The sequence below is a fragment of the Pseudophryne corroboree genome, chromosome 6 (genome assembly GCF_028390025.1).
Source record: "Pseudophryne corroboree isolate aPseCor3 chromosome 6, aPseCor3.hap2, whole genome shotgun sequence".
Classification (NCBI taxonomy): Eukaryota; Metazoa; Chordata; class Amphibia; order Anura; family Myobatrachidae; genus Pseudophryne; species Pseudophryne corroboree.
In genome coordinates, this window is record NC_086449.1 from 187,172,735 (window position 1) to 187,200,289 (window position 27,555).

General features: G+C 46.3%; 1 protein-coding gene across 2 annotated transcripts; it reads right to left on the bottom strand.

Annotated features, from left to right (window-relative positions):
- Window positions 1-4,495: 4,495 nt before the first annotated feature.
- On the bottom strand, window positions 4,496-27,555 carry ZFAND6 (zinc finger AN1-type containing 6). 2 transcript variants are annotated; one of them, XM_063925463.1, is made up of 7 exons: window positions 27,289-27,555; window positions 20,963-21,133; window positions 8,208-8,310; window positions 7,961-8,043; window positions 6,256-6,402; window positions 6,046-6,159; window positions 4,496-5,630 (listed from the first exon to the last, which is right to left on the bottom strand). In XM_063925463.1, the coding sequence occupies exons 2-7, from the start codon at window positions 21,120-21,122 to the stop codon at window positions 5,482-5,484; spliced, it is 756 nt and encodes a 251-aa protein (XP_063781533.1). In that variant the 5' UTR covers window positions 21,123-21,133; window positions 27,289-27,555; the 3' UTR covers window positions 4,496-5,481. The 2 variants fall into 2 exon arrangements, with proteins under 2 accessions (XP_063781533.1, XP_063781534.1); XM_063925464.1 differs by lacking the exon at window positions 6,256-6,402 and having other exon boundaries at window positions 27,289-27,552.

Genomic DNA, 27,555 nt, shown 5'->3' on the forward strand with positions numbered 1-27,555 from the left:
GTGTTATATATTGCCCTCAGGGCGCTCCCCCCCAGCGCCCTGCACCCATCAGTGACCGGAGTGCGAGGTGTACATGAGGAGCAATGGCGCACAGCTGCAGTGCTGTGCGCTACCTTGGTGAAGACCGAAGCCTTCATGCTTCTGGCTCTGTAAGGGGGACGGCGGCGCGGCTCCGGGAACGAACACCAAGGTCGGGTCCTGCGGTCGATCCCTCTGGAGCTAATGGTGTCCAGTAGCCTAAGAAGCCCAAACTACCACCTGTTAGGTAGGTTCGCTTCTTCTCCCCTTAGTCCCTCGCTGCAATGAGTCTGTTGCCAGCAGATCTCACTGTAAAATAAAAAACCTAAATATACTTTCTTTCTAGCTCAGGAGAGCCCCTAGTGTGCATCCAGCTCAGCCGGGCACAAGAATCTAACTGAGGTCTGGAGGAGGGTCTTAGTGGGAGGAGCCAGTGCACACCAGGTAGTCCTAAAGCTTTCTTTAGTTGTGCCCAGTCTCCTGCGGAGCCGCTAATCCCCATGGTTCTTACGGAGTCCCAGCATCCACTTAGGACGTCAGAGAAAATGTAAGTGTGTTAAAAATGCTACAGCAATGATAACAGCTGTCTAAATCCCTATGATCGGTGCTCCCAAATTGGCCAGACAAATTAAAATCGGACCAGCACCTACCATTCGAAGCGGCATGGCAAAAATACAATACGGCCCGGTGTTATGTGCTATACTATTAGTGAGAGCGCTCTGCACTTCTATTGTACAACTTCCAATAAACTAATCTCAGAAGGATGGGTCACTTCATCATGGGGAGCATCTGCCACCAACATTTTCCCACACTTCACACAATAATCCGTGGTGTTAGAGATTTCAGTTCTTGCCGCTTCTAGGCCTGATTCAGAGATGGAGACATTTTACACAGTGAAACGATTTTTTTACCAATGCGCATGCGTATAAGTGCCATGATGGTCATGTAACCCCGGTCGCAGTGAGGATTTATTTGCAAAGCGACTGAGTCAGGTGGTAACAGGGCATGGTTACTAGACCGCAGGTGTGTCGCAAACTTCTTAGACTGGGATCCCGTACACAGTCAAAAGGGCTCCAGCATCTTAGTTCTGTTGGCTAGAAGGTCAGTGATCAGCCAATGTGCCTCCACTGGTGGCATCTTTGTACACAAGCGGACGATCTGACACACTTAAGTCAGGTACACATCAGAGTGATGTGTTCCCGGCCCCTGGGCCAACATATTGTGCCGCCCATACACATTGCATGATGCAGTGGTACGAGAACATGATCTAACATGTCATGCTGCATTTAGTAGCATGGCATCATTAACGATATCTAACTAGAGGATATCGTTAACGACCTGCGGGAGCGCACAATTACAGGTACACACTAGACCACAGATTCTCAAACTCAGTCCTCAGGACCCCAAACATTTCACGTTTTCCAGGTCTACAGAATTGCAAGTGAAATAATCAGCGCCACCTGTGGATCTTTAAAATGTATCAGTGAGTAATGACTGTGCACCTGCCGAGTGATCTGGAAAATTAGAACTGTGTGGGGTCCTGAGGACTGAGTTTGAGAACCACCGCACTAGACAATTTTTCATTCTGATATGGGAAATTGTCCCAACATCATCCTAGTGTGCACCCGGCCTAGCAGTGGGCACCTCAATACAAATCCTTGGGGCTGAGACATTAGCTTATTTGCGCAGTCACTGCATACTAATACGCAGCTGTAACAGCATGTGTGTACATATCTGAATCAGGCCCTATCTCAGGCTAGTAAAACATAAGCTAAAATGTACCTGCTCCAACGTGGATACAGCTGTCACAATATACATCAGTGATCTATGGTTAATGCGACCTCTCTACACACCAAGAGCAGGACACCTGGAGAGTAGCATGCATCTCTAGCAACAGCCATTTTTGCTGCACCCACGGGATGGTATCAGGATCCCAGCAGTCAAAATACAAACATCGGCATCCCGATGCTCAGGATGTCAACACCAAGGTGGTAAGTAGACTTTTCCTTAACCCCCCCCTTACCCTCCATACCCCCCACCCTTCTTCGGTGTTAAACAACGCCACAGCCACTACAGTGTGTTTATGTTAAAGATACAGCCGATAGTCATCTTACTGAGACGCCCACCGGCTGAGGTGCCAATACACCACTGTGCACACAAAGATACACCATGAGAGATTGCACCAGCCCCCTGGTGGTGCAGTATCTCCTTCTGTACATGGCTGCCGGTGTCAGTGACCGTGACACGCCCAGATCTGGATAGGCACTCCCCCAGTTACCACCCAGAAACAGCAATCGAAATTGAATGGATCGGCTTCCAATTCCGATCTGCTTTTCAGAGTGGTAACCATCGGGAAGCATGCGTCGTGCGACTCAAACACGTGCTGACAACATCGTCAGCTTGTGTCCACCTCTGAATCAGACCTACAATATCCACTCCTTATCTCAGCTCCGTTCTTTCTTCTAATAATTATCACCATTCCCCTCCTTATCTGCCACATGCCCTGCACTCTCCAACATGTGACCCCATCTATACACGTATGTTGAACATACGTGTATAGATGGGTCACAGATTCCAAATTTATTAGATCATTCATCTCATGAAACATATGTTGAGAACATTCGTATTATCTCATATGGTTACAGATCATCTCCACCCACTTCAAAACAGGAAACCTACACAACCATCAGGAGATTGAATAAAACAAGGTGCTACTGCCCTAGACTGACTGGGAGCTTTAATGAGGAGTGTTCTAAAAATGTCTTGTGGAGCCGATGTCTACAAAGGAACGGTTTTTATTTTGTTTATATAATCATGCTCACAGAGGCCCCATTGACAATTAGGAGCAATTCCAGCTCAAGGGGGCAAATGTGCACCTGGATAAAATATATTCCAGTGAAAGCGGCATAAATGGAATTTATTTTCGCACGCAAAGAAAATTCTGCCTGCTTCTGCATTTCAGGGCAGCTGTGTTTTACACTATAATTTAGAGTAGCACTACAGTTTAACACCACACCTCCCCTAATCCTTAATCCAAAGTCAAAATTTCCTCAGTAGTGCAACATGAGTACAAGGCACAAAATTATACTTTCTTGCGAAATCTAATCAGTGTGTTCTATTTACCGATTCAAGTCAGTGGGCATACACACGGAGTGATACAAGAGAACGATATGCACTATATAGTCTATATCGTTAGAAAAACTAGTGCGTATCGATCCGCGTGTATAGAACCAACAAAGAACCATGATCTCCCATGGTTCGTCATCGTTGGTAAAAATAAACTGTGCGTACACATACAATTTTGGCTAGAAACAGGACTAGGATATACATAGTCAAAATCATTCATAGCCAAAATCGTCTGTGTGTATAGTCAATATTGATGGTTTTGGACTCCGGGGGAAGTTCAAGGGAAATTGTTAATCCAAAATCATTCATAGTCAGAATCTCACCATGCGTATGACCCTAAAGCAGTGGTTCTCAACCGCGGTCCTCAAGTACCCCCAACAGTTCATGTTTTCCAGGTCTCCTCACTGGATTGCAAGTGAAATAATTTGCTCCACCTGTGTGTCTTTTATAATGTGTCAGTGAGTAATGAATACACCTGTTCAACTGCTAGGTTACCTGGAAACCATGAACTGTTGGGGATACTTGAGGACCAAGGTTGAGAACCACTGCCCTAAAGGATGTGGGACACTGTCGCAGAGATATGCCAATGTTCATGCAACAAAATTTGATTTCTCATTAACCAGAGCAGCTCCGATAATCTAGGAGTGGTAAGTTTACTCTCCTATGCAGCAGAATAAAGGCCCCAAGTTCCTAGCAGCCAATATACTCTGAATTTCATTGATGAAATGAATATAACATTAGCTTTATTTCCATTTCTAAAAGCTATCTGTGTACAAAATGTCATTGCGTTTGGAAGACATCATTCAGTTGTGAAAACCAACCTTACATGTGCAGACCACTGCCCACATACACATTTCCCATAGGCTGTAAAACAGGCTTAGGCCGCCGGTAGTACTACATTGTCATGCCATGCTGTGAGAACCCATCCAACGTTCCCAGCATATACAAAATAGCACACTGTGACCATAACAGCACGAGCATAATTTTGCCTCTCTCTTCCATAGGACAACATACAGTAGGTTCATGAAGCTATATACCTCTAACACATAGCATTGCATATTCATGTGCTTCATGTTGCTTTAAAAATATAGACATCATTTACCACCGCCTACAGGAATTATTCTTAAAGCAGAAAACAAGCAGCATTCATAAACGTATTTTGCATAAACAGAGCATGATAGTGTAAATCAGGTGACTTGCTAAATATATATGGAAACCACAAACTGCGCCCTTTCAAATGCCACGTTATAACTGCTGAAATCTTTTTTCTTTTTTAAACCACTGCTTAGTAAATAAAGCCAAAGATATCCACAGGTGCTCCAAAATGGGCGAGGTATGTATGAGAAGAACACAAGATTTGACATTTTATTTAAAATCAAACAGACATCAACAGAAAACCTTCCAGTGAGAGACCAACACGTGGCAACACTCACACGTTTGATTATTCCTACTATAAAAATGGAACAAAAATATTAAAGATTTTTAATTTACTGTGTATTGTTTTTTTTAGCCCAGAAGCAAACGGAAGGCCTGGGAAACAAAAACGCTCTGCCCAGTGACATCAGCCTGTTAAAATGTACACAGAGCCTCGTCCCAGTCTACAGCTTGTTAGATTGGTCACTAAAAGGCAGAATATGATTAACTCAACCCAAGAGTGTAAAATGGGCGCCGAGCAAACCCCCTGCAGGACCTGCTGAAAAAAAGAACCATTTCCAACAATAAAATGCATCCATTTTTTTTTGTTGTTTAAACCTTCTATAGTTAAAGATTATTTTTTTTAATCATCCACACAATCACACAAAATGATGCAGAAAAAAATAAAATAAAATAAAAAGTACACTCCTCTGTTGAAAAAGGGCACTTCTCCAGAGCTCAAACACACATGATTAAATTGGTCCAATAAAATGTTGATCCATTTACTTTCAGGATAAATACATTGGGGATAAGGAGTCAGGAGATTCAATCTAGAGATGTGTAAAAAACAAAACAAGCCATTCCAGAGAGGATAATACACTCCATCACGTGTCCCTCTTAAAGAGTAGATCTACCTGGTCTCTAAAGGATGGTACACCTGGAGAAAGTTTATAAAGATTTTACTTGTGTTTGCTTTGTGTTTTTATCCTTGTTTCAGTTGTTTAAAGGATCCAGGAAAAGCTGCAGTAAGAAAAAGGGAAATTTTTTGTTTTCAAACTAAACAAGATGGAGCGAGAGGAGTTGCATCCCTGGGTCCAGAGTCAAGATGACAAAAGGTGGGTAAAAAAAAAAAAACTGCATCCCACCGCAGTTCGCAGCCAATAGCTGATATAACCCGGGACACAACCATTCTCAAGCTCGGCCTCAAATTTTCTGGATCTTCTCCCCAATCACAACGGGGTTTTCTTTCCTGATCTTTTCAGCTGCATCCGCTTTGTAGTCATAGGAGCAGCTGTGCACGTCAGAATAGCGATGTGTCCCACAGAATACATTCCCACACCGGCATTCGAATCCTGGCAGAACAAAAAAGTGCTCATTAAGATCAACCCCAATAGGTAGCTAAAGGTGGAGATTTATCAAACAATCTAAAAAGGACGTCAAGATGTTGCCCATAGCAACCAGATTCTAGATATCATTTTCAAGAATGTACTAGAAAAATGATAAATAGAATCTGATTGATCGCAACGTAGATCTAAAAAAAAAAAGGCAATCCAAGCAATAGCGCGTAAACATGAAAGCACACCCGCTGACATACATAGGTTAGGTACTGATGAAGAATTTTCAAGTGTCTGGCAAAAAAAATTGGGCTTTGTTAAATCCGGAGCAAATGAATTCAGTATTTCAAGCGTACGGCTATTCATATGCAATCTCTATACATCAGCATCCACATGAAACAGAAGAAAAAGGGAGCTTTGTACAGACACACACCTGTGAGTCCAACCTTCTTGCGGCACATGTTACATCGGTTCTTCTTGTTCTTGGCTTTCTCCGGAGAGCGCTCCTGCTCGTCAGAGGAGTTTTGTGCACTATCTGATGCTGCAGCTACACAGAAGAAATCATTGTAATTACGTAAAATGACTCCACATTACGTGCCTGCCCTATACCATGTTAATCCCGACAAAGCAAATGACGACTTACCATCAGCACTGTCTAAGTTCTGTTCTGTCTCAATATGCTTTCTCTTTCCCCTTCTTGAGCCTTCTTCTTGCAACACACTGCGCTGAATTCCCCCCTTTTCTATGCTTGAAAATCTGAAACCCTTCTCTGAGAATCTGCCAAAGCAATCTGGAACATCCAATAGTAACACCTTCCATAGCTAGTTTCAGAGTAAAACCCGCCCGAGTCTTCTAGAAGCACTAGCACCCAAATATCACAGCTCTCACTTCTATAAATTCCTGCTGTACTAGGGCAAAAGAATAAGAACTTCTCCAATGCAAACATTTGCTCTGCTTACACTCTGTTCATCTGGACTCTTCAACTTGTATCCCAAAGGATCACTAATACCCATTTTCCACTAGCTCAAAAAACACGGGTAAATGCATGGGGGCGCGCATTCGCCCGTGTTTTTTGCTAGTGGAAACGGCTCCCTCAGGGAAAACCCAGATCTAGTGACCCGGAAATCTTACCCAGGTAGCTACCTGGGTAGAACACGGGAATGATCCGTTAAGGTGTAGTGTAAACGGAAGCGGTGTCGATGCGACACGGCTCCCGTTTACACTGTATGGAAGGGCGGCGCTGGGAGATCATGTGATCTCCCAGCGCCGCCCCTGCCGCTTCACCAACCCGGCAATATGCCGGGATGGTGACAGCTGATGGGAAAGGGGCCGATGCGGGTCGCAGCTGGCTAGCACCCGTGTCAGGCTCCCGGCTGCAACCCGCATCGTAGATGGAAAAGGGGTATAACTGTTCCCAGAGCAATACATAACAACCGGCTTTCTGGAATGTGACTGACTGATTGTCTGCTTTTGTTAAACATTTATTATTAATGAAACTGGACAGCAGTAACACAAAACAGTACATTAACAACAATACCCTTCAGAAAGTGATCATCTAGGACAGGGTTTTTCAACCAGTGTGCCGTGGCACACTAGTGTGCCGCGACCAGTTGCATGGTGTGCCGCGGAGCCAGAGCAGCTTCCTGCACTTCAGAGTGAACTGTTGGCCCGGGCTCTTCTTAGAGGATCAGTCGTGCTCTGGCTGTGACGTATGCCTTGAAGATGCGGCGGTGTGATATCATAGGTCACGGCCGCCGCTTCTCACCACCCAGCCAGCCCACCCGCCTGCATACACATCTTCCAGTTCCTGCCTGAATACACAGCTTTCCTTGCCCACCCGCATCCACACCTGCCCGACAGCCCGCTGCTCAGTATTCGCAGAACTCCACTATGAACAATCCCCGCCACTGAGGGACAGGGATGAGGACAGCTGACCGGTAGGGGCTAATATTTGTTATTTTATTTCTCTTGTGGAGAACAATAGGATTTATGTGTGGAGAATAAGGATTTATGGGGGGAACAATGTGAATAATTCATGTGGGGAGCAATAGGATTTATGTGGGGAGAAATGTGATTGTTTTTTTCTGTGTAGGCCAACGTATGTGTGGATTTTTTTTTTTACTGTGAGGGCTAATGTGTGTCTTTTTTGTTTTTCTTCTGTGGGGAACTGATGGTGTGCCTTGGCAATTTTAAAATATTCTTCGGTGTGCCACGAGTAAAAAAAAGGTTGAAAATCACTGATCTAGGACCAAGTTGCAAAACCCTGTTCTATAAAGTACACACCACAAAACATACACACAGATCCATAGCATTCAAATATACCCACAAAACATTCTTTAAGGCCTTACCTGGTGTCTCTTTTAATTCGTCAGTTCTGCTCTCTGCAGTTTCAGCTTGTGATGAGGAGACAGACTCTGGGAGTGGCTGAGAGCTGGCAAACACAGAAAGGACCAATCACAAACAAGGAAGTGGTCACAAAGGTACTACAGATAGCTACTGCAACACAAACTGGCACTTGTAGTTTGACAATGACCAACACTATCAATTGGCTAATTTAGCCTTGGAAGAGTTTTATAGTTCAGGAATTCGGCTTACCTCGCTTGTGTTTGTGGCAACACAGATTCATCTGGCTCATCTACCTGGGTACTGACTACATGCTGTGAGGAGGACACCTCCACCCCACTTCCCACCGACACCACTACAGAAAGGACAAAAATCGCTACGTCAATACACATGAAGATCTTTGTTGCTTAATTGTCTACCAAAAATATGAATTACAAATGTTAAGTTAAATACACTGTAACCTTGTATCTTATTTTCTCTTTGCATTTCTATAGTGTCAGTTTCAAGGTAAGAGCAGAGGTCAAACTCTATCTATATACGGCTATATGCAATGGATGTATTTATGTGACTGGCGGTCACTATACCAGCACCTACAGATGAAGCCCTCCTCATCTATCCCTTTAATAGGATTCATTGTTCTCTCTATTGTATTGCAGCTGAGAACAATAGACGAAAGGCTTATGCTATTAAGCCTTGGTGCACCTAGGCGCAGCAGAGAAGCCTAGATCAGCAAGGCTCCATCTGTACATACCTTCCTCTCACAATTCCTACAGTCGGCATGCCGTCTAACAGGGACTATTCCCACTCGTGGGTGTCCACGACACCCATAGAGTGGAAAATAGGATTTTAATTCCTACCGGTAAATCCTTTTCTCGTAGTCCGCAGAGGATGCTGGGGTCCACATTAGTACCATGGGGTATAGACGGGTCCACTAGGAGCCACTGGCAGTTTAAGAGTGTAATAGTGTGGGCTGGCTCCTCCCTCTATGCCCCTCCTACCAGACTCAGTCTAGGAACTGTGCCCGAGGAGACGGACATACTTCGAGAGAAGGAAATACACAGATAGTGGTGAGATTCATACCAGCTCACACATAAGGCAAACCAAGCTAACTAGCTTGAGCAAATCAACAACAGCTGAACAAAAGTACTTAACCAAGTAACAATGCAGTACCGAACAAAGTAAAAACTGCAGGATCACGAAGCGCTGGGCGGGCGCCCAGCATCCTCTACGGACTACGAGAAAAGGATTTACTGGTAGGTAATTAAAATCCTATTTTCTCTTACGTCCTGGAGGATGCTGGGGTCCACATTAGTACCATGGAGATGTACCAAAGCTCCCAGAACAGGAGGGAGAGCGCGGAGGCTCCTGCAGAACCGATAGACCAAACTTCAGGTCCTCAGAGGCCAAAGTATCGAACTTGTAAAACTTAGCAAACGTGTTCGACCCTGACCAAGTAGCCGCTCGGCAAAGCTGTAAAGCAGAGACACCCCGGGTAGCTGCCCAGGAAGAACCCACCTTACGAGTAGAGTGGGCCATAACAGATTTTGGACACTGCAATCCTGCCATAGAATAAGCATGCTGGATAGTGAACCTGATACAGCGAGAAATCATCTGCTTAGAAGCAGGACACCCAATCTTCAGAAAAAACGAATAGATATCTTCCTACTGCGCACTCCGGAGCTGCAAATGGTAATTTATGTGAACACGTTCACCTAACGTGCTAAGAAACTGGTAGACAACAAAGAGAGATTCACACAATTCTCCACATGCGCTCACATATAATGAACAATCTAAATCCTTATACTTCGATGGAAAGGGAGTTCATCCACATCGGTCACAATAAGTCCAAGAAATTCCGTTGAAACTTCCTCTGGCCCGTTGAGCAAAAGGAAAAAAGAAAAGAAAAAACAATATGGTGTAGTATGTTTTTCTAATGTTCAAGAAAAAGTCTTATCAGCGGGTTATGAATAATAGAGGCGTAGTGCTTCACAAAGATTATTCTTCCACCAGAAATTATTCGTATCGTACTCAAACCCAAGTGCAGTAGAGACCACTCATAAAAGGTATCTTTATCTTCCTCCACCTTCTATAACTTCTTTCTATTTTAGTCAAATAAGAGGTAATGGCGTACCTTACTTACAATGAGTAAGGATAACGCTTGCACATAAAGGTTTCTTTATCTGTATGTGTTTCTTCCTCTATTCTCGGCACTCAAGTTATTCTTTCTGGCACTCCAAACGATCAGTCATGTATGGAGGTGAATATCACGATCAAGAAAAAAGACGACAGGGGAGCAATATAGTGTAGTATGTTTCTAAATATATACAGTTCTCATATATGAACAGTCGGTGGGTAATATTTAATATTCCACCACCAAGGTTCTATAAGGATCGTACCGTACTCACACCCAAGTGTGGAAAAAACCACTCGTAAAAGGTATCTTTTATCCTCCTCCACCTTGTATCATCACCTTCTATCCCTTAGGTCCCTTAATACCACACCTAACAATCTTGTTGGGATCATACAGGACAAAGAGTCCTACTTTCTGTGACAAGAAGTTCTCTTCACATAAATCTTCAAAGTCCTCACAACATCCAAGGACTTTGAGGTAATTGAGGAGTCAGTAGCCATGACACAACCTTTGGAAGAAGCTGCCGACGCGTCCTGAGCTCAGCTCTATCTTCATGGAAAATTAAGTAGGGGCTTTTGCAGGACAAAGCCCCCAATTCAGACACACGTCTAGCAGATGCTAATGCCAACAGTGTGACCGCCTTCCAAGTGAGAAGCTTTAACTCAACCTCCTGTAAAGGCTCGAACCAATCCGATTGCAGTAACTGCAACACCACGTTAAGATCCCAAGGTGCCGTAGGAGGTGCAAAGTGAGGCCGGATGTGCAGGACCCCTTTCAAAAAAGTCTGAACCTCAGGGAGGGAAGCCAATTGTTTCTGGAAGAAAATGGACAAGGCCAAAATCTGGACCTTAATGGAGCCCAAACGTAGTCCCACATCCACACCTGCTTGCAGGAAGAGGAGAAACCGCCCAAGTTGAAACTCCACCATAGGAAACTTCTTGGATCCACACCAAGATACTTATCCAAAGCCGATGGTAATGTTTAGACTTTACTCCTTTCCTAGCTTGGATCAGGGTTGGAATAACCTTGCTCGGAATGCCTTTCCGAGCTAAGATCTGGCGTTCGACCTCCATGCCGTCAAACATAGCCATGGTAAGTCTTGATAAGCAAACGGCCCCTGTTGCAGAAGGCCCTCTCGAAGAGGAAGAGGCCTCGAATCTTCCAGCAGTAATTCCAGAAGATCCGCGTAACAAGCTATTTTTGGCTAGTCCAGAGCAATGAGGATCGCCTGAACTCTTGTTCTCTTTATTAGTTTTAGAATCATTGGGAAAAGTGGAAGTGGAGGGAACACATACACCGACTGGAAGAACAACAGAGTCACCAGTGCGTCCACCGCCACTGCCTGTGGGTCTCTCGACCTGCGAAGCTTCTTGTTTAGGCGGGAGGCAATCATGACAATTTGAGGTACGCCCCAAAGACTTGTCACCTCCGCGAACACCTCGGGTGGAGGCGCCTCTCTCCTGGAAGGAGATCGTGTCTGCTGAGGAAGTCCGCTTCCCAGTTGTCCACACCCAGAATGAAGATCGCTGACAGCACCAGCGCGTCTTTCTGCCAAGAGGATCTTTGTCACCTCGGACATTGCAGCTCTGCTCTTCGTTACGCCTTGTCGGTTTATGTAGGCCACTATCGTTACATTGTCCAACTGCACCTGAATGGCCTGATCTTGTAGAAGATGTGCCACCTGTCGAAGTCCGTTGTACACGGCTCTTCGTTCCAGAATGTTTAACGGAAGGATGGATTCCAGACTTGACCACTTTCCTTGGAAGTTTTCCCCTTGGTTGACCGCGCCCCAACCTCTGAGACTTGCATCAGTGGTTAGAAGGATCCAGTTCTGAATCCCGAACCTGCTGCCCTCGAGAAGGTGAGGCATTTGTAGTCACCAAAGGAGTGAAATCCTGGCTTTTGGCGACAGACGTATCCTCTGGTACATGTGTAGGTGAGATCCAGACCACTTGTCTAGGAGATCCAGTTGGAAGGACCGTGCATGAAATCTTCTGTACTGTAGAGCCTCGTAGGAGGCAACCATATTCCCCAGAAGGCGAATGCACTGATGAACCGATACCCGGGCAGGCTTCAAGAGATACCGGACCATTGATTGTATCACCAACGCTTTTTCTACCAGTAGAAACACCGTCTGCACTTCCGTGCCGAGGATCATCCCTAGGAAAGAATCTCCATGAAACCTGCAGAATCCTGTATGTGACAAAAACATTTGAATGTCACTTCTATCCATAGTTCCTGACCATTTTACTATGGCTTCAAAAAGCCAAGCACAAGCAATAGTGGGCCTTAGTGACACGCCTGAAGCAGTGTATATAGATTTGAGCGTTGTCTCGGTCTTGCGGTCTGTCCGCTCTTTCAAAGCGGTAGATCCAGGGACAGGTAAAACCACCTTTTTAGACAATCTAGATACAGAAGCGTCTACAATAAAGAAGTTTTCCCACTTTTTCCTAACCTCATCAGGGAAAGGAAAAGCAACAAGAACTCTTTGGGATCTGGAATTTTTTCTCCGGGCTTTCCCAGGATTTGTCAAATAATGCGTTTAATTCCTTAAACGCAGGGAAAGGAAGGGAGGCTTACTTATTGTCTGTAAAGTAAGCCTCCTCTACCTGTTCAGGTACCTTGTCAGCAATGTGTAAAACATCCCGAATGGCCTCAATCATGAGTTGCACCCCCTTAGCAAGGGATCCCCCCCCCCCCCAATATTTCCCCATCACCGTCTCCCGCAACAGAGTCGATATCCGTGTCGACTTGCATTATCTGGGCAAGAGCACGCTTTTTTTGGGCATATACCAGGGGATTTTGAGGGAGAATCGGGAGCAGAATACAACAAAACCTCTACAGATTTTTTTTTTTTTTTTTTTTTAAACCTGTGTTTCAGTCTCATTAAGAGCTATCCTAGAAGAAATCCGGGATGTCATTCCCTGAGACAGTATATTGCACTCCTGAGTACAAGGAATAGACTCTTCTGGAGAAGATACATACTCTGCAGTACAAGACACAGAGTCCCTAGACATGGCAATGTGAGATATTTCATACACACACATATATAGGAAAATGTCAGACACAGTTTCCCCCAAGTACCTTCAGAGAGACACAGAGTTAAGGAGCCAGCACACACAGCGCCCCAGTAGGCAGTTATATAATAAAAGCCTGGCGCTGTCCGAGTAACCTTAATAGACTACCCAGTCCTTAATGTAAATAAACAGTCTCTCACCCCCCCCCCCCTCTAAAACCCCTTGGTACCGCACAGGACAGTTGGAGTTATGTAGGGTCAGCGCTTCTTGTCAACGCCTCTGATCTGTGATCTGCAGGGAGAAAATGGCGCTGGTGAGTGCTGGATCCGCTCTGAGAAGCTCTGCCCCTAAAATGGGGCGCATCTTCCCGGATTTGTAAGGATTATACTAGCCTGAGGTATCGCATGCTAGCAGTAGTACAGAGTCCTTGATAGCTTAGATGACCAGTCTGTAGGGTATTGCGCTGGCCCAGGGCACCCCTCAAAGCGCGGCACCACAGTACCGCTGAGCCCTCCGGAGCGCAGCATCAGCGCTGCGCTCCCACCCTGAGGCCACCATACAGTGTCCAACTCACCACCGACGTCTTCTGGCTCTGATAGGGGGTGGCGGCAGTGCTGCGGGAGCGAGCGGTCGCCTCCGGGGCTTGCGATCGACACCCTCAGGAGCTCAGTGTCCTGTCAGCGGAGATAGGGGCCATTAACCCCAGAGGGTTGGATCCTACTCACACCCCCCCCCCCCCCCCAAATCCCACGAAGCAGAGAGGCTGTTGCCAGCAGCCTCCCCGTGCCTAACTCTTAATAAAAAAAAAAAAAAAAAAAAAGAACTACTAGGAGCTCCCCTAGCTGTAACCGGCTCCACCGGGCACATTTTCTAAACAGAGTCTGGTAGGAGGGGCATAGAGGGAGGAGCCAGCCCACACTATTAAACTCTGAAAGTGCCCATGGTACTAATGTGGACTCCAGCATCCTCTAGGACGTAAGAGAAATAGAACATGTGGTGAGCACAGCGAGCCCGTAAGGTGCTGTGTTTCGCTGCCTCCCCTTCCCCACGTCGGGCATCTCAATGCTGGAATCCCGTCGTCATTATGGTGACCGGCGGTCACACGATACCAACCCGTATGGAATACCATCACTTCCCCTACTGCTTATTATTATCATCATCATCCTTTATTTATATGGCGCCACAAGGGTTCTGCAGCGCCCAATTACAGAGTACATAAACAAATAATCAAACAGGAAAACAGCAACTTACAGTTGATGACAGTATAGGACAAGTACAGGGTAAATAAACATAGTTACATCAGCAGATGACACTGGAATAAGTATCAGGTGGCAGAAAACTGCTGGATGTGGTACAGTTGAAGATTATTAAAGTAAGAAAGGATAAGCACATGAGGGAAGAGGGCCCTGCTCGTGAGAGCTTACATTCTAAAGGGGAGGGGTAGAAAAACAGGGGTGACACCGATGGGGTACATAGAGAGTGTTAGACTAATTCCATTCACCAACATTTTCCATACCACTTCTAAATGTCCTCTGCAATCGCTGGGTATGACTGTATGAACATATTTCTATAGTGTTGCTAGTAAACCTCCTACAGTGATCTCTATTTGGTAGTTACATTGTTTTGCTTACTTTTTTTTTTTTTTTCCTTCACAGAGTCCATTTGTACTTTCCTTGAGCCCATCTCTCAACTTAACTCAGGTGTGATAAACATCTTGATCATCATCTGATAAGTGTAGTCTATTGAATGGTGATAGATAGATACATACATACATACATACATACATACATACATACATGAATGGTGGGTGGTTGTAATGAGGTCACTGGGGCAAGATCATGTAGGGAAAGGGATGAGATCTGATGGTGAAGTATGCAAATAGGGGAGCAGAGCCCATGTTTGCGCAATATAAAAAATAAGATTTTACTCACCGGTAAATCTATTTCTCGTAGTCTGTAGTGGATGCTGGGGACTCCGTAAGGACCATGGGGAATAGACGGGCTCCGCAGGAGACTGGGCACACTAAAAGAAAGATTTGGTACTACCTGGTGTGCACTGGCTCCTCCCTCTATGCCCCTCCTCCAGACCTCAGTTAGGATACTGTGCCCGGAAGAGCTGACACAATAAGGAAGGATTTTGAATCCCGGGTAAGACTCATACCAGCCACACCAATCACACCGTATAACTCGTGATATTAAACCCAGTTAACAGTATGAAATACAACTGAGCCTCTCAACAGATGGCTCAACAATAACCCTTTAGTTAGGCAATAACTATATACAAGTATTGCAGACAATCCACACTTGGGATGGGCGCCCAGCATCCACTACGGACTACGAGAAATAGATTTACCGGTGAGTAAAATCTTATTTTCTCTGACGTCCTAGTGGATGCTGGGGACTCCGTAAGGACCATGGGGATTATACCAAAGCTCCCAAACGGGCGGGAGAGTGCGGATGACTCTGCAACACCGAATGAGAGAACTCAAGGTCCTCCTCAGCCAGGGTATCAAATTTGTAGAATTTAGCAAACGTGTTTGCCCCTGACCAAGTAGCAGCTCGGCAAAGTTGTAAAGCCGAGACCCCTCGGGCAGCCGCCCAAGATGAGCCCACCTTCCTCGTGGAATGGGCTTTCACTAATTTAGGATGCGGCAATCCAGCCGCAGAATGCGCCAGCTGAATTGTGCTACAAATCCAGCGAGCAATAGTCTGCTTAGAAGCAGGAGCACCTATTTTATTGGGTGCATACAGGATAAAAAGCGAGTCAGTTTTCCTGACTCCAGCCGTCCTGGAAACATAAATTTTCAAGGCCCTGACTACGTCCAGTAACTTGGAATCCTCCAAGTCCCTAGTAGCCACAGGCACCACTATAGGTTGGTTCAAGTGAAAAGCCGATACCACCTTAGGGAGAAACTGGGGACGAGTCCTCAATTCTGCCCTATCCATATGGAAAATCAGATAAGGGCTTTTACATGACAAAGCCGCCAATTCTGACACACGCCTGGCCGAAGCCAAGGCCAATAACATGACCACTTTCCACGTGAGATATTTGAGATCCACGGTTTTAAGTGGTTCAAACCAATGTGATTTCAGGAAATTCAATACCACATTGAGATCCCAAGGTGCCACAGGAGGCACAAAAGGGGGCTGAATATGAAGCACTCCCTTTACAAAAGTCTGAACTTCAGGCAGTGAAGCCAGTTCTTTCTGGAAGAAAATCGACAGCCGAAATCTGGACCTTAATGGAACCCAATTTTAGGCCCATAGTCACTCCTGACTGTAGGAAGTGCAGAAAACGACCCAGTTGAAATTCCTCTGTAGGGGCCTTCCTGGCCTCACACCACGCAACATATTTCCGCCAAATGCGGTGATAATGGTTTGCGGTTACTTCTTTCCTGGCTTTTATCAGCGTAGGAATGACTTCCTCCGGAATGCCCTTTTCCTTTAGGATCCGGAATTCAACCGCCATGCCGTCAAACGCAGCAAGTCTTGGAACAGACAGGGCCCCTGCTGTAGCAGATCCTGTCTGAGCGGTAGAGGCCATGGGTCCTCTGATAACATTTCTTGAAGTTCCGGGTACCAAGCTCTTCTTGGCCAATCCGGAACCACGAGTATCGTTCTTACTCCTCGCCTTCTTATTATTCTCAGTACCTTTGGTATGAGGGGCAGAGGAGGGAACACATAAACCGACTGGTACACCCACGGTGTCACTAGAGTGTCCACAGCTATCGCCTGAGGGTCCCTTGACCTGGCGCAATATCTCTTTAGCTTCTTGTTGAGGCGGGACGCCATCATGTCCACCTGTGGCCTTTTCCAGCGGTTTACCAACAGTAGGAAGACTTCTGGATGAAGTCCCCACTCTCCCGGGTGTAGGTCGTGTCTGCCGAGGAAGTCTGCTTCCCAGTTGTCCACTCCCGGAATGAACACTGCTGACAGTGCTAGTACGTGATTTTCCGCCCATCGGAGAATCCTTGTGGCTTCTGCCATGGCTACCCTGCTTCTTGTGCCGCCCTGTCAGTTTACATGGGCGACTACCGTGATGTTGTCTGATTGGATCAGAACCGGCTGGTTTTGAAGCAGGGGTCTTGCCTGACTTAGGGCATTGTAAATGGCCCTCAGTTCCAGAATATTTATGTGTAGGGACGACTCCTGACTTGACCAAAGTCCCTGGAAGTTTCTTCCCTGTGTGACTGCGCCCCAGCCCCGAAGGCTGGCATCCGTAGTCACTAGGACCCAGTCCTGTATGCCGAAACTGCGGCCCACTAGAAGATGAGCACTCTGCAGCAACCACAGTAGAGACACCCTGGTCCTTGGAGACAGGGTTATCAGTTGATGCATCTGAATATACGATCCCGACCACTTGTCCAAGAGGTCCCACTGGAAGGTCCTTGCATGGAACCTGCCAAATGGAATTGCTTCGTACGAAGCCACCATTTTTCCCAGGACTCGTGTGCAGTGATGCACCGATACCCGTTCTGGTTTTAGGAGGTCTCTGACTAGATCAGACAGCTCCTCGGCTTTCTCCTGCGGGAGAAACACTTTTTTCTGTTCTGTGTCCAGAATCATCCCCAGGAACAGTAAGCGTGTGGAAGGAACCAGTTGTGACTTTGGAATGTTTAGAATCCAGCCATGCTGTTGCAGCACTTCCCGAGATAGTGCTACTCCGACCAGTAACTGCTCTCTGGACCTCGCCTTTATTAGGAGATCGTCCAAGTACGGGATAATTAAAACTCCCTTTTTTCGAAGGAGTATCATCATTTCTGCCATTACTTTGGTAAACACCCTCGGTGCCGTGGACAGTCCAAACGGTAGTGTCTGGAATTGGTAATGGCAATCCTGTACCACAAATGTGAGGTACTCCTGGTGAGGAAGGTAAATTAGGACATGCAGGTAAGCATCCTTGATGTCCAGAGATACCATGTAATCCCCCTCGTCCAGGCTTGCAATAACCGCCCTGAGCGATTCCATCTTGAACTTGAATCTTTTTATGTATGTGTTCAAGGATTTCAAATTTAAAATGGGTCTCACCGAACCGTCCGGTTTCGGTACCACAAACAGTGTGGAATAGTAACCCCGTCCTTGTTGAAGTAGGGGTACTTTGACTATCACCTGCTGGGAATACAGCTTGTGAATTGCCTCTAGTACAGCCTCCCTGCCTGAGGGAGTTGTCGGTAAGGCCGATTTGAGGAAACGGCGGGGGGGGAGGCGCCTCGAATTCCAGCTTGTACCCCTGAGATACTACTTGAAGGATCCAGAGATCCACCCGTGAGCAAACCCACTGATCGCTGAAATTTTTGAGGCGGCCCCCCACCGTACCTGGCTCCGCCTGTGGAGCCCCACCGTCATGCGGCGGATTTGGAAGAAGCGGGGGGAGGACTTTTGTTCCTGGGAACCTGCTGCGTGGTGCAGCTTTTTTCCCCTTCCTCTAGACAGAAAGGACCCGCCTTTTCCCCGGCTGTTTTTCTGGGGTCGAAAGGACTGTACCTGATAATACGGCGCTTTCTTAGGCTGTGAGGGGACATGGGGTAAAAATGCTGACTTCCCAGCTGTTGCTGTGGAAACAAGGTCTGAGAGACCATCCCCGAATAACTCCTCACCCTTATAAGGCAAAACATCCATGTGCCTTTTAGAATCTGCATCCCCTGTCCACTGCCGAGTCCATAAGCCTCTCCTAGCAGAAATGGACAATGCACTTATTCTAGATGCCAGCCGGCAGATTTCCCTCTGTGCATCTCTCATGTACAAGACTGAGTCTTTTATATGCTCTACGGTTAGCAATATAGTGTCCCTGTCTAGGGTGTCAATATTTTCTGACAGGGAATCTGACCAAGCAGCAGCAGCACTGCACATCCACGCTGAAGCAATAGCTGGTCTCAGTATAACACCAGTGTGTGTATATATAGACTTTAGGATAGCCTCCTGCTTTCTATCAGCAGGTTCCTTTAGGGCGGCCGTATCCGGAGATGGTAGTGCCACCTTTTTAAACAAACGTGTGAGCGCTTTATCCACCCTAGGGGGAGTTTCCCAACGTGACCTATCCTCTGGCGAGAAAGGGAACGCCATTAGTAATTTTTTTTTTAAATCACCAATTTCTTATCAGGGAAAGCCCACGCTTCTTCACACACTTCATTTAATTCTTCAGATGGGGGAAAAACTATTGGTAGTTTTTTCTCCCCAAACATAATACCCTTTTTTGAGGTACCTGGGTTTATATCAGAAAGGTGTAAAACTTCTTTCATTGCCTCAATCATGCCACGAATGGCCCTAGTGGACATTAAATTTGACTCATCGTCGTCGACACTGGTATCAGTATCCGTGTCGACATCTGTGTCTGCCATCTGAGGTAGTGGGCGTTTTAGAGCCCCTGATGGCCTTTGAATTGCCTGGGCAGGCACGAGCTGAGAAGCCGGCTGTCCCGCATTTGGCATGTCGTCAAATTTTTTATGTAAGGAGTCGACACTTGCACGTAATTCCTTCCATAAGTCCATCCACTCAGGTGTCTGCCCCGCAGGGGGTGACATCACATTTATAGGCATCTGCTCCGCCTCCACATAAGTCTCCTCATCAAACATGTCGACACAGCCGTACCGACACACCGCACACACACACAGGGAATGCTCTTAAAGGAGACAGGACCCCACAAAAGCCCTTTGGGGAGACAGAGAGAGTATGCCAGCACACACCAGAGCGCTATATAATGCAGGGACTAACTGAATTATGTCCCCTATAGCTGCTATAATATTTACTGCACCTCAAATCTGTGCCCCCCCTTCTCTTTTTTACCCTTTCTGTAGTGTAGACTGCAGGGGAGAGTCAGGGAGCTTCCTTCCAGCGGAACTGTGAGGGAATATTGGCGCCAGTGTGCTGAGGGAGATGGCTCCGCCCCTTTTTCGGCTGACTTTTCTCCCGCTTTTTTCTGTATTCTGGCAGGGGTAATTACCACATATATAGCCTCTGGGGCTATATATTGTGGTGATTTTGCCAGCCAAGGTGATATTATTGCTGCTCAGGGCGCCGCGCCCCCCCCCCCCCCCCCCCAGCGCCCTGCACCCTCAGTGACCGGAGTGTGAAGTGTGTATGAGGAGCAATGGCGCACAGCTGCAGTGCTGTGCGCTACCTTGATGAAGACTGAAGTCTTCTGCCGCCGATTTTCCGGACCATCTTCTTGCTTCTGGCTCTGTAAGGGGGACGGCGGCGCGGCTCCGGGAACGAACACCAAGGACGGGTCCTGCGGTCGATCCCTCTGGAGCTAATGGTGTCCAGTAGCCTAAGAAGCCCAAGCTAGCTGCAAGCAGGTAGGTTCGCTTCTTCTCCCCTTAGTCCCTCGTTGCAGTGAGCCTGTTGCCAGCAGGTCTCACTGTAAAATAAAAAACCTAATATATATACTTTCTTTCTAGGAGCTCAGGAGAGCCCCTAGTGTGCATCCAGCTCGGCCGGGCACAGAAATCTAACTGAGGTCTGGAGGAGGGGCATAGAGGGAGGAGCCAGTGCACACCAGGTAGTACCAAATCTTTCTTTTAGTGTGCCCAGTCTCCTGCGGAGCCCGTCTATTCCCCATGGTCCTTACGGAGTCCCCAGCATCCACTAGGACGTCAGAGAAACTATGCCTACCATAAAATATTTCTCAGTGCTAGAAAACATTAAGCAAATATATTTATGGCCAGTGTCCCTTTAAACTGGACTTCGTAAATTTGAAGTGCTTGTATTCCATCATCAATGTACATATGTCGCAAGATCAATGAAATCTAGAAGTAGAAAGTGTTCAGATGCAGGCAATGATTAAGAGGTCTATAAAAGTTTATATTAATATAAAAACATTTAAGAGACAGAGCACAGACCACTTCTTAAAAGGGATGTTACCTGGTGGGCTGTTCCTGCCACCGCTGTTGTTCTGCCTCTGCAGGTGTTCTTTGTAGCACACAGAACAGAGTCCATTGGTGCGTGGATTACCATAAAAGCCACAGCCATTGGAACAAAGCAGGGGTGCCTGGTTGTGATTTGTCTCCTGCGCCATATTCATCGACCACGTAACTAAAATCAAACACAGAGATTATGGTCATGTCCCAGGAACAACTCTAAAGCCCCGTACACACAGGGAGAGATGTGTGCTGAGCGATCTATCAGTGACCGCTCAGCACACATCTCTCCCCCCACAGGCCAATCTAGAACCAGTGATAGTGACGTGCGGGGCCGCGCATCACTATTGCTGTGGGGCATACACACACGGAGAGATCCGTGCTCAACTTCTAAGCAATCTAGTCAGATTGCTTAGAATTTAAGCACTGATGTCTCTGTGTGTACCCCCCTTAAACCTTGGTGATTTGTAGCCAGTGTCCAGTACATATATGTATCTCTCCTGGAGATAGTCTCATATGCTGGCTACTCACTTGGTTTAGAGGACGCACAGCATTGAAATCTAACAAGATCACTGTCTTCCCTAACTTTGTACTTTTCATCTACCTGTGATACCCTGCCCCTTCAGACCTGGGGGGTTATATAGTAAGGACTGCAGATTCTGCTAAAAAGCAGAATCTGCAACCCTTTCTATCGCATGCTGGGGAGCTGCCCATCACAGGGAGGGGCCGCCCAGCATGCTGAGTGGCCTGCCCAGATGCTGCAAACGCAATTTAATTGCGGTCGCAGCAACTGTGGACGACCCTATGCAGTCGCAGCTGGGCATGCAGGCAGTGCGCTGCCATTTTTCCCATCGGATCGGCTGCGTGTAATATCATGCAGCCGCCCTGAAAACGCTGTCGCCCCACCCGTTTTTCCTGCGCCAGTTCCACAACAGCAACAACTGAATAGTGCAACGTGAGCTGCTGCCATGCTATAACAATTGAATTGCTCCCGCCAGATGTGAGCACGTGAGCCTAAAATGTTTAATAGATCTGCAGAATGGGTTGTATCAGCTATAGGGGGATATTCAACGGGGCTGTTTCACCCGAAAACACACAGGTTTCACTGAATCTGTGTGTTTTCGGGTGTAAGAGGACTTGTTACCGGCCGAGCAAATTAAATAGCCCGACCGCAGCACCCGAAGAAACATCAGGGGTTTTTACTCCCGATGTCTCTTCGGACCAAATTGAATATCCCCCATAGTCTTTTTACACATAGCACTGCAATGGAAAACATTCTGTAATTCAAGTTATCTTCTTTGCTTCAGGGCTTAAATATAACCCTTACATTATAACATCTTATCATTGTTATGCAATAAAAAAGTTGAGACATGACTACATGTGTAGGGGGCATTTAATGGTTAATCTACTTGGGTAACAATAAACCTAAGCTAGTGGACCAATAAAAATGATAATGTATTCTGTTCTCCCATTGAGGTATGGCTGCTGATAAAGCACAGTGTTACAATGTGGCAAGGTAGCAAATGAAATAGAACAAAAGGGATACATGAAGGCTAGTGGAGATACTATGAACCTATCTGGTATAAAATTATACATATTTTAGGAAAACATTTTTGTTTTGTTCTGCTGCCACCCTCCTTTAGTTTTTCTTCAATGAAGTAGCCTACAGGTGTCACAAAGCAGAGTCCATGCCCAACTATTAGTAGCTGAAGAGAAAAGGGGTCAATCCAATTTGTGGGCGAAGGGTGTGAGTTGTCGTTGCTTTCACCCCGCAGTCATACAATCCTGTACGCAGCCCTGTGGAGCTGTGTAGAAAATTGTGCGAGTCCAAGTTGTTGCATTAACTCACGAGGTTGAGAACTTCTCCTGCAATTGGACTGACCCTAAAATATCAAAATACAGATGTTTCCTCATACATCTGGGCTCAATGCACCATGAACCGCAAGATGCCTGGCATTAGTGATTCGGCTGTACCTGCATATGAAACGCTACATTACACTGCTTTCCAGGAAAATACTGTAACATAACATTTCGTATGCAAGTAGTGCTGCAGCCGCACACAGAGTATAGGCATGCTGCATATCACTTTAATCAGCAGAGTAACTGTGGAGCTAATTCAGACCTGATCATAGATGTGCCAAATTTCACAGTCACACTGATATGCGGGGGGGGGATGCCAAGCACAGGGGTAGTCTGCCCCGCATGTCAGTCCCTGCCCCATCGCACAAGTACAAAAGCATCACACAGCGGCGATGCTTTTGTACTTCAGGAGTAGCTCCCAGCCTGCACAGCTCCTGCCACCACGGGCCGCCCCCCCTCCCCCAACGGTCCGGGCAGGCCACTAAACTGCTGCTAAACGCCGCCAGCCTGCCCCCTCCCACCCAGCACCTCTGCCTGTCAATCAGGCAGAGGTGATCGCAGGGCTACGACACCCGTCGGCTGTCTGCCATGCACCAGCGCATGCGCAGTTCAGACCTGATTGCTGCCGTGATCAAGGTCTGGATCAGCCACTGTGTATCTACGCCTAGCGATGCGAATAAGATGCATTTTCATGTTAGTAAACACGCTCACGACTAAATGGCCTGTTTAACGTGACTGCAGCAACGATGAGAGGACACAGCTGTAGTGTACGATTATGACAAAACATCTAAAATAATAAAGTATCTTAACTACATTAGGTAAATGTTTGCTTCAGAACTTGTTTTCATCTCCAAATTGGATCTCCTCATCATTCAACTGCAAGAAACTCCAGGGCTCAAACTCTCCTCCTGGTTGGTTGTTGTTTGCATTTATCTGTCTGTCCTCAACAATGCTTTCAATCTGCTATATGTTCCTACTTAGATATATCTTTTTCTCACGTATTTTATCCCCTGTGATGTCTGTTAACATGCATTAGGGTGTCCTGTCTCTACCCCCCTTCCCCTTCAACTTTTTTCTGTTTTATACCCCCATACTTTTTTTTTTTTTATGATAACTCAATCAAAATGTATTATTCCAAAATGTATTTTAATAAAGGACTATATAAATGTGAAGAAGATTAAGTCATCTGCTGTTTTTCAGGGTATGCGGTAAGCATACTGCTCGTCTGGATCCCGGCTGTCTTAATACAGACGCAGAGATCCCGATAGGGTCACCATACCACCGCCGGAATAACGGCGAGGTAGGCGATTCCCCCTCTATGGATGTCCACGACACCCATAGAGGGCAAACAGAACCTTCCCACAGAGCCTGCAAGGGGCTTAATTGTGCTCACCTCCCTGCCGGCATTCTGGCGCATGGGATGCCGGTGTCGGTAAACTGACAACCGGGATAATATACCAATCCCATTTTTCAGATGTGGAAGTGAATTAACTCCAAACAAGCAAAAAATACTAGTCTTTTAAAGTCCAGTGAAAATGTTGTGAAAAGATATGAAAACAACACTCTCATTGGTCACAATAGCTAATTATTACATTATTCAGAATAAGTATACATTTACATTGATTATTATTTACGGTTTCTTCTTAAAAAAAACATGTCTACAAACATGTAAAGTGTAATTCTCAGCTCACTGACCTGATGGCAGCTATTTTACACTATTACGAATGCAGCTTATTACATCACTACAAAGCAGTGACATCTCTGAGGATCCATGGCCACTGATATCCTACTTCATAATCAATAGATGAGGAATCTTATTTCTTTGCAAATACACTCAAGGGGTTTACAAGCATTGGAAAGCAGGTATGGGACTCAGGGTCGACACCTATTAGGTCAACACCCATTGGTCGACAGTGGCTAGGTCAACACTAGAAATAGGTCGACACGGCCATTAGGTCGACATGAGTTTTTTATTTTTTTTGGTGTTGTTTTCTCCGTCAAGCGACCGGGAACCCCAATTAGTGCACCGCGTCCCCTTGCATGGCGAGCGACTCCGAGTAAGGTGCCTCGCTGCGCTCGGCACAGGTTACCGTTCCCAATCGTAGTCCACGTGGATAGTTAAGTATGAAAAAGTAAAAAATAAATAAAAATAAAACAACATTCTAAAAACTCATGTCGACCTAATGGTTGTGTCGACCAAATAGCCATGTCGACCTATTTCTAGTATCGACCAATGGGTGTTGACACAGAGTCAGAATACCTTGAAAAGCATCTTGGACATTCTAAACTGCTGTAATTCTGCTATAGTGGTAATAAAAATATAAACAATAATTGGGGGGGGAGTATTCAATTAGCCGCTGGGTTTATCCCACGGCTAATTTCCGGCTAAAATCCGCACCGTTTTTCCCACGTGCGCGCACCCCATTTTGCCGTCTTTGCATGGACTTTACTGCGAGATTCCATAAACATCAGACATTCATGAGTGGGGTAAACCCCACTAATTGGATTGCTCTGGCAGGGCAATTAGCTACAGGGCGCTAATTGAATACCCCCTTTAGAGGACAGTGGATCATGCATTTTCAAGACATGGGTGGCCAAACAGCACTATTTGCGTTGCACCTATTACTTTAGACAGGTTTAGCTGCTTTACACAGGTAAATCCGGTCTGTTTGGGTGCGACAAGAAAAAAAACATTTGAATAGCGTCACAGCGAAACCCCCCCCCCCCTTCGATCACCAGTCACTTTAGATGGGAGATCAGGTGAGCAGAAACAATTGCATCGCCCCCTGTAATATTAGCGCAAAAAGACGACGGCATGTGGGGAATCAGTAAGGAAAGTAAGCATGATTTAACAATAAGATGAAAAAAAAATTATTTACACTGTCATATCATGGGAAAAATGTACAACTATATTTACATGGATATATTTTTTGTTGTTGTAGCAATCAATGAATATGCTAAACCAGGGGTAGGCAACCCTTGGCACTAGTGGATGGTTTCAGTGGCATTTGCGGTTAGTTCCTCTTCTACTAGGCAGACTCCTAACCACCTACCTCCTTCCCTAACAGACGATGATACGCTTTTGGTGCGCTATGCCCTCTCCAAATCAGAGAACCAAAGAGTGGCCTGAATTCCTAACAAAGAGTAGGTGCTCTGGCGAATGAACCACAGCCAACCCTGCTCACAGTCAAATAACAGTGCACAATTTTGAGGGGTTGGGGCTGGGAGACCGAAGCTCGGGATCCTGGAGGTCAACATACCGACCCCGGGATCCAGGCAGCAGAATGCCAGCTTGGTGGGGGGACAAGCGCAAGAAAGCCCCTTCAGACTATAATTATCAAACTAACCTGAGCAAACTAGCTCCAAAAAAGGAAAGACAGGGAAGCCAATAACATTTTTAATTCCCACCTCTAGTAATTTAGCAAATGTTTGTATAGGTTGTAATTGTGCTGGCACGACAGAATATTGTTTAGGTTTGCAATCTGGTACACCTGGCACCCAAAGAGAAAGGTTGCCTACCCCTGTGCTAAACCGTACATGAGCACCGTCCTGTTACTATGTGCCAAGAGAACGTAAGAGGTTTACATTCACGCACGTGCACTCCACTGAATCTAATTTAAATATAGAATAAGTATATGCCAATTATGACTGATCTGATAAAGTATAAATACCGTTTACAAGAAAGAAGCATCTATTAACCCCAATTGTAAAGCACGATTATCTAAGTAAATGTTAATAACCATTAATACATAAAAAATAAATGATACCGGTACGCTCATGGATTACACAGGTCCTGTGGCTGATTATAACACGATGAAATGCAGACTTGAAGTCAGCAGCCACAGAACCTGTGTAATCCATTATATATTACCAATTATTTATACAGTACACACATTCCGCAGCGCTTTACCAGTTATTTATACATTAATTCATGAGTGTCCCAGTTCAAAGGAAGAGTATGATAAGACTAGCCAGGGTTATTTCATTTTTTTTGTTTGGAGCCAATTAACCTACCAATATATGTTGAGAGAAAATCGGAGTACACAGAGGAAACCCACCAAAGCATGGAGAGAATATACAAACTCCACACAGTTTGGACCATACGGGGAATTGAACCCATGACCTCAGTGCTGTGAGGCAGTAATGCTAACCATTACACCATCTGTGCTGCCATAGATAGATAGATAGATAGATAGATAGATAGATAGAATCAGCAGCCAGCACAATGGGATGTGAGAGCATAAGAGGGGGCAGGTAGCAGCTTCCCATGTTCTGCTGCTGCTGGGGGAGCGCGTCATATACTACTGTAGCCATCACCCGTGACGGGGACTACAAGTTCCAGCATGTCCAGTCTTAGCGCGAGTTGGATTTGGGAGTCTGGTTTATTCCTCCCCTCACACAGCTGCCCCGGGACAGGGCGAGATGAGCCGCCTCTCAGGAACAGGGCAGGGGGGAGTCGGGGGCACTCACCTCAGGCACAGGCGGGGGTTGGGTGAGCGGTCCCGGAGGAGACTGAGCTATGTGACTCGAGTCGAAGTGACTGGAGCGTCGCCCGGATCTCCCCCTCGGTGTCTCCGTCGCCCGCTCACGGTCAGTGGGGCTGCCGGTGTCAGTCACTTCCTTCTTCCACACTTCCGGTTTCTTCCTCTCACTTCCGCCGATGGGAAGCCAGCTTTCCCCGAACCCAGTTCCGGCTTCTGCCCCCCGGGCGTCCCCAGCCATTGGCTCTCAGCAGCC

Bases quoted from the DNA above. Each gene is read 5' to 3' on its own strand.
- ZFAND6 (XM_063925463.1), bottom strand. From the start codon at position 21,122: ATGAATATGGCGCAGGAGACAAATCACAACCAGGCACCCCTGCTTTGT. The intron at 6,403-7,960 runs GTAAGGCCTTAA...TGGATGTTCCAG, and splicing joins CGAATTAAAAGAGACACCAG to ATTGCTTTGGCAGATTCTCA. The intron at 6,160-6,255 runs GTAAGTCGTCAT...TCTTCTGTGTAG, and splicing joins GAACTTAGACAGTGCTGATG to CTGCAGCATCAGATAGTGCA.